This window comes from Adiantum capillus-veneris, chromosome 24 (genome assembly GCF_014529385.1).
Source record: "Adiantum capillus-veneris isolate H3 chromosome 24, ASM1452938v2, whole genome shotgun sequence".
Classification (NCBI taxonomy): Eukaryota; Viridiplantae; Streptophyta; class Polypodiopsida; order Polypodiales; family Pteridaceae; genus Adiantum; species Adiantum capillus-veneris.
Genome location: NC_140954.1, coordinates 32,084,066 through 32,091,572, shown reverse-complemented (window position 1 = coordinate 32,091,572; position 7,507 = coordinate 32,084,066). Strand labels below are relative to the sequence as shown.

The 7,507-nt window shown below is 42.3% G+C and overlaps 1 protein-coding gene across 1 annotated transcript; it reads right to left on the bottom strand.

The window, feature by feature from the left end:
• Positions 1-227: 227 nt before the first annotated feature.
• LOC147426166 (polyphenol oxidase I, chloroplastic-like) lies at positions 228-4,188 on the bottom strand. The gene is made up of 2 exons (XM_086498819.1): positions 3,124-4,188; positions 228-1,305 (listed from the first exon to the last, which is right to left on the bottom strand). Exons 1-2 carry the CDS (start codon positions 3,909-3,911, stop codon positions 453-455), a joined length of 1,641 nt encoding a protein of 546 aa, XP_086354945.1. The 5' UTR covers positions 3,912-4,188; the 3' UTR covers positions 228-452.
• Positions 4,189-7,507: the final 3,319 nt, after the last annotated feature.

The window sequence follows — 7,507 nt, the reverse complement described above, 5'->3', positions numbered from 1 at the left end:
CCCCCCCCCCCAAAAAAAAAAAGAAGACATAAGATGACCCTTACATATGCATAGAAAATTTAGATTAAAAAAAAATAATGCACTTGCAAATGGCACATAATCTCTCTCTCTCTCTCTCTCTCTCACACACACACACACACACACACACACACACACACACACACACACACACACACACACACACGCACACACACACACACACACACACACACGACGACCCTTACATATGCATTGAAAAATTAGATTCAAAAAAGTAATGCACTTCCAAAAGACACGTAATACATGTGTACAAATAGTTTAGATGGTATATGAATAAGCCGAATAGGGTGACATAAGCTCCAATCTAGAGAGAGTGGAGGGTAGGAAGTGAGAGATGGCGAATAAATTCATGAGGCATTGAGAGGAAACTTGAAGAGATCGACGTGTGGCAAAGGTATGTGGAAGACGATGGTTTATTCATATTCAATGAGGAGGCCTTGAATAGAGACAGGTTCAACACCCGTAATAACTAGGGTGATGAGAACCTCTGTCTCATTCTCAATGCCAATTCGTTGCATGTTGTCAGCGATATCAAACTTGAAATTGGCTGTGAGGTGACGAAAATTGATGTTGGTGGTGGGGATGAAGTTGAAAGTGCCTAGGTACTCGGCGCTGCTGGTGTCAGTGAGGGCGGTAGCAAAGGGGAGGTTGATGAAGCCGCTCATCGAGACGAAGCTATTGCGGGTGAGCTCAAGACCCTGGATGACGAGAACGGTGGCTTTAGAGGTGTCAGGTTGGGGGGAGGAGGGGGTTTCGACGATGGCAGAGAAGCTAGACCCAAGGAAGATGGTGCCATTTTGGGGAGCGGCACCCATGGTGGCAATGCCGGCGGCACGAGCGGCATTGACAGCACTGCCGTTGGACATGACTGGTGGATTATAATTGATCCAAAGCTCGTCGGTATCCATAGTCGGATAGCTAACACCTAGTTTGGAGTTGTCCAAGGAATCACGGACTGTCACCTTCACTAGAGTAGCCGTCTCATCATAGAAGTAGAACTCTGCATCTAAGAAGTCAGAGTCGTTGTGGTCAGTCCTTGGCCCATCCGGCATATCATATTTCCACTTGTCCCAGAGCCGGTCCACATTACTGTGGTGTGCAAAGAAGATGGGGTCCCTAGCGGCGGTGGTGAAGGTGCCCATGTCTTGGATGAGTGGGAGATTGGGATCCCCTGTCCATACGTGGACACCATTGTGCACCCCATTCTCAAGCAAACCCCCTAATGGCGCATCTAACACTGTTGAATTTGTGAGATCCGTCCCTGTTCTGCGCACACAAATCAAATGTTACATTTTAGCATTGGTATCCTTTCAATATTCAAAAATATTTAATTTTCACACTGTTGATAAACAACGATGGGTGAACCATATTCTTCATAGCTTGCTTATAGAGACAAGACGGTTATGGTTGCTATTGGAATTAATAATAGGAAAATGTTTCATTCTTGTACACACATTGGAAAACATAGAAAGCAATCATCACAAGACCTCAGCCACAAGGTGGTCTAAACATCTCAAGCGCATCCATAAGTCATCTAAGAGGAGCTTAGAGCATGGTCACGCGAGGTTTAGTTATCAATTATATATAATTAAGGTAACTATACCCAGACAGAGCATTAAATGAATAACTAAGCCTCTTGCATGGTCACGCGAGGCTTAGTTATTTATTCATCCTCCCAACTAAGCCTTGAACCTCACAACTATGCCAAAATCGGCATAGTTACAAAGGGTGGGTTTAGTTATGCATTTTATGCTCCTTTTTGCGTGTGACCAAGAAAGAGGCTTAGCTATTTGTTCAAATAACTAATAACTAAGCATCATATGACCATAGCATTACAATGTTGCCTAAGACGACATAGTTACATCATAATTAGAATTTAGCTATTAGGATATAGCTGTTGCCTAAGATGACATAGCTACACCATAATTTCTCTTAGGAGCTCAAGGAGAACAGTTTGAATGTCATATATGCCATATTATATGCCTAGCTCCATTCTTGTTTAAAGACCTCTAGCAGAAGTTACAAGGAGACAACTAGGTACTACCTTCAAAACTGACGCCCTTTTGGGTCCTTCGACGTGGAATCTAAGGCCCATGTCATACACATGCATCAGACATGATAAAAAATAGTACATTTGCACGCATCGAGTGTTACAAATAAATATTTTCACTGGTAATGTGACTTATGAGATGCAGTGTGCTGGCTATGGTGCAACAATGCAAGCATGACGAGCGAGGTTCAATTCTTTGCATGAGTACTTCAGGTGCAAATTTTTACGAGTGTTCGAAGTGGTAGATGATGGGTGAGGGAGTAAGGTCGGAGCACCTTTGTCACTAATTAACACCTCCTTTTGGGAGGTGGGATCAAGCTAGGGAATGCAAAAGATTTCCACGTTTTTGGATTCGGGGTTTGAACTCATTTCTCCTCCCTCCTCCTTGAGCTTGACTCTAACCGCTAAGCTACTGAGTACTTGCTGAAAAGTGTGTGTGTTAAGTTTATAGATCACATTGTCATGGATAAGATCACATCTAGCTCACATGGAGTTTTCACCAAATTTGATATGGCGTACATACCCTCCCAAGTTCACACTTACTTCACATCGAGTGACTCTAACCGCTAAGCTATCACATACTTGTTGAAAAGGTGTGTGTGTGTGTGTATTAAGTTTACAAATCACATTGTCGTGGATAAGATCACATCTAGTTCACATGGAGTTTACACAAAATTTGGTATGGCACATATACCCTCCCAAGTTCATTCAACGAGCACGCATAGGTGAGGTGGTTAAGGTGATAGACTTGCAAAGGTGGCGTCCGGGGTTCAAGTCCAGGGGATGAGAGAGGAAGGGGGCGCCCTAATTTACAAGTTTTGGTGCGCCCGAATTTACCTGTTTTCTCGAATTTACACAAGTTGCATCGGACGGCTTATATCGCACCTGATCCTCGAAATGGGTGTGGGCCATTGATCCCATCCAACCCATGCCATCGTGAGATAGTGAGGAGGATCACATGTGCACACATCCATGTGTGTGTGTGTGTGTGTGAGAGAGAGAGAGAGAGAGAGAGAGAGAGAGAGAGTATATACCTGTAAGCACCTCCCATAAAGAGCTCAGCAGTGATGGCGGTGACCACATCCAGATACATGTCATTCAGGTTCTGATTCACGATGGCGGTGTCGTTGCCGGTGCTGTTGGGTCTCAGCCTTACCACCGCCGGCGGCAAATTATTCTGATTCCGATTCTCATCATACAAGGCCGTTCCGTTGCGCACAAACATATCCGGCATCACATTCCCGCCGTCGCGCTGGTCATCCCAGTTCCAGAAAACAAGCGAAAAGGTGGGATCACCCAGCAGGCTCTGCAGAATCCGTTCGTGCCAGTAGAGGTACCACCGGTGCCATGGCAGGAAGAGCCATGAGAAGTGTACCTGTAGCGCGACGCTAGAATTCCCCGCCTGCATGTACGCGAAGTTGCAAAAGGCGCAATGAATGTCCGCCTGCGTGTAAAAGCTCCGGGGGTCGTCGTCCGGCAGCGCCTTCATTAGCTCATATGCCCGTGTGTATTTTGCGATGTAGTCTTCGCTCACTTTGTGTGCGGCCTGCCGGACTCGCGGTTCCGAGTTGTATTGGCTGAATGAGAAGTTGATGGGGCTCTGTGGAGGGATTGGCAAGCAGCAATTGAGGGTAAGCGTCATTGGTGGACCCGTGACGGACGCGTCCACTGCCAGCTCGCATTCCCGCAAGTCCGGGACGCGGATCGGGGCGGCGCTTACGGTGGGTGCAGCAAAGAGAAGGAGAGTGAAGAAGAAGCTGACGAATGGAATCAGCTGCGCCGCTTGTAGCAGCAGCGACCCTCTAGACCCAGAGGTAGCCATTAGAGCTGACAATGCAAGCAAGAGAGCAAATTAGTGATGACCAATTAGCAGCAGTTGGTAATGATGGGCAAGGAGCTGAAGGCAGCGTGCAGCATGAAAGAGTTGAGAGAGAGAGAGAGAGAGAGTCGTGTGATGAAGCCCGGAGCAATTGTTTCAAGCTCGACTTATTAATAGGCTTGATTCAACGCAGCTGGCACTCATTACAACGTTGAATTAGAGAGCAACTAGAGGCTGCGGCTGGAAGTATGTAGACCGTACTCCTCTTCTTTTTTTGAATCAGCGTGCTAGAGCTGCGCGAGGCCGGCCACGACGTTATGCAGGAACCCATTCTACCGTTCCACGTATTGCTTTTTGCACTCTTTATTCCATTACTAGGAGAAAACGACAGAGCAACGTAATTAATCAGGTCTCCAATCAGCATAGGAAATAATAGAAATGTCCATTGAAATGGACCCATTTGTGTATTTTAAATGAAAGGACTCTTTAGCAAATCAAAATATAAAAAGAAAATCAATCAATCGATACTTCATTTACACTATCTACACTCTAGTATAATGACAAATGGCAAAGTACTTGCTATGGCAAAGTACTTGCTTTCTAAGACTGTCATCATATGAGGGAGTTCACACGTGGAAAAAGAATTAGTAATCAATGGACTATGTGAAAGCATATGGCATTTTATGTATATTTTAATGTTCTGTATGAGTTTTGGTCATTTATGATCGGTCGGTCAGTTTGTACTCACTTTGATCATTCAAAAAATTTATAAAAGAAATACGTGCAAGAAAAAAATAATCACTTGCACGGGGGGAGATTGCACCTAGTGCTTTTATTTTCTTCTCTTCTCTCCTCTTTTCTCTCTTGTTGTGTTGGCGTAGCACTTCGCTTTAGGAGGTGAGCTCTCTCTCTCTCTCTCTCTCTCTCTCTCTCTCTCTACTTGCGTTTAGCTCGACTATGGATTTGTTGCAAATCGTCAGGTATGCCGATTTGTTAGTTTATGGCTTGCAACGTGTTATTTTGGTATTTTGCAGGGCTCTCCGTGGTCCTGTTTGTAGCAGTGGTATCAGAGCAAATTTAACACATTTTGGATTTGTTAACTATATTTTGGTTTGCGTTTGATAGTTGCAGCTTTCTTCTACTTGTACATCTCTCCCCACACACATTGGTATATATATCTCCAAAGGCATCCGATCGAGGTATGTACATCCAATACCTCCCTGTCTTTTGTCATGTTATTGTTTGAGCTATAAATCCAACCACCTCTCGTATTATGGCTTGAGCTTTGAACTAAAGGGAGTATTTTTTATTGAGAACATTTGACATTAAGCTATGTAGACACTCACACTAACTGAGGTACTTTGCATTAATCAACAATAGTTTGTAAGTCCTTTAATATACTCCAAAGTGGTATCAAACAGATAGTAAATAATTTTCTCTTTTATGTCTTCTCTGCTCCATTGGTCACATGCACATAGATTCGCCGATTTAAGCAGCACACGTACAGATCCGCCGACAGTACACATGCACATTCGCCGATTTAGGCCCCACAACAACAAACTACAGATTCATGCCTTTTAAACAATACCAAATGTAGATTCGTCGATTTACGTATCACATCTTATTGGTGTAGATTCGCTGATTTAAGCAACACGCATCACAAAATCATGCTGCAATGGCTGGCCACCACTGTAACTGGTATGATATTGTTACTTGGATACATAATGAAAGTCGGCCAATAAAGGATGAGAGAAGGAGGTTAGGGACCGCATGTCCATGGTTGACTATTGGTAGTATGTCTACTAATCAGGTAACGTCTCATTATAATTGGGAAAATTATTATAGTTTGTATCTAATGGTAGCAGAGGGCAAGGCCGGGGATTGAGAACAACAATAGCTTGGAGCATGTTGTATCTCATGATGGCAGTGTCAATGTGGCAAGTCGGTGTGGCCACTATAATGATAGGTGCATGGGTAGGGCCAGGCATAAGCTCCCAAGTCAAGGCGACTCCCAACTATAGTCTTCTTCATGTATGGCAATTGTGGTTCTCTCTCCATCTGTCCTCTTTTTCTTTTGGGGGGGAGAAATTTTGTCTATATTACATTTTTGTATACATTCTTATTTACATTTCATCCCCTAAAGAGCATCAATATACTTTTGCATATGATTCTACAAAAGCTTAGGCAAAGTTAAGTAGTCCTCAAGAAGTCTATTTTTTGAAAGACCCCAAGGTAGCGGAAATGTATTTGATAATGCTTATCAAATACTGACGCATTCATGAACTTCTGTATAAAGGAAAGCATCCATATTCTGATAAACAATAAGTATAAGTGAAGACTCACTTCTATCATTTTGCATTAACCCAAAGAATATCTTATACTTAGTAATTTTAACTTGCCAGCACAACAAATAGTAATCTTGGAGAGATTTCCACCATACCTTCACTTGTCTACAGTTCAAAAACAAATGCTTTATAATTTCTCACTTATTGCATCTCATACAATTACCTTGCACTACTTTTCACTACAACACGTCATGCGAAAATCGATGCGGATATCGATGGGTCAAAGTTTGTTTTAAAAATAAAAGACCCTAGTATAAGCATCGACATTGTATCGTCGCTATAAACATTGGCATCATATCATTGGTATATGCATCGGTACACAGATCGTCAAAATAAGTGATGAAATACGTGTTGGTAGAAACGCTCAAATAGGCGTCGAAAAATAACAGTGACATACTGATATCTATTCGACGAATATACCGACACTTGTATCGGTGCCAAAACTTGAATTTTTTTTTGGCCAGATAGGACTGGGAACTGATGTTGCATATACTGTAGCACTAGGAAATAGCCTTCTCTGCCCAAAGGAAGCGTGCAAAAGCAACTGCACTTCATCTACAATTTGACATTGAAGAGCCAGTGAGTACAGTTTAGCAAAATTCTAAGCATAACAAAACCACAAAATCAAAATCTTAAACATGACAAGTTTTCAAAAGCATAATCATAACCTCAACTCCCAAACCATAGGCATAAGGACAGATTTTCTAGCCATAATTAAAACATGATTTGAAAACCGCAAGTATAACCATAATGTGACTGCCAAACCATATTTGCAAAACCATAAATATAATCTGATTGCCATACCATAACCATAACATGATTGCTATGCCATAACCATAAAGTAATTGCCAAACCATAACGTAATTGCCAAACCATATTTGCAAAACCATGACCATAAACTGCTTGTCATACCATAACCATAATATGATTTCCATACCATCATTGCAAAACCATAACCATAACATGCTTGCTATACCATAACCATAACATTCATACCATCATTGAAAAACCATAACAATAACCTGATTGCCAAACCATAACCATAACATGATTGCTACCATCATTGCGAAACCATAAACATAACCTGATTGCAAAACCATAACCATAACTTGACTGCAATACCATAGTTATAATCGTAAACGGAATGCAAAACCATAAACATAAGCGTGAAACTGTACATGTATACAATGAATGAGCACAAATGTATTAAGAAGACCACAACTACCAAAAAAAACATATATGGAGGATGTCACC

What these genes read in the sequence shown, in the direction of transcription:
- LOC147426166 (XM_086498819.1), bottom strand. Translation starts at nt 3,911, where the DNA reads ATGGCTACCTCTGGGTCTAGAGGGTCGCTGCTGCTACAAGCGGCGCAG. An exon ending in TTTATGGGAGGTGCTTACAG is followed by an intron (nt 1,306 to 3,123) that starts GTATATACTCTC and finishes TTGTGTGCGCAG; the next exon opens with AACAGGGACGGATCTCACAA.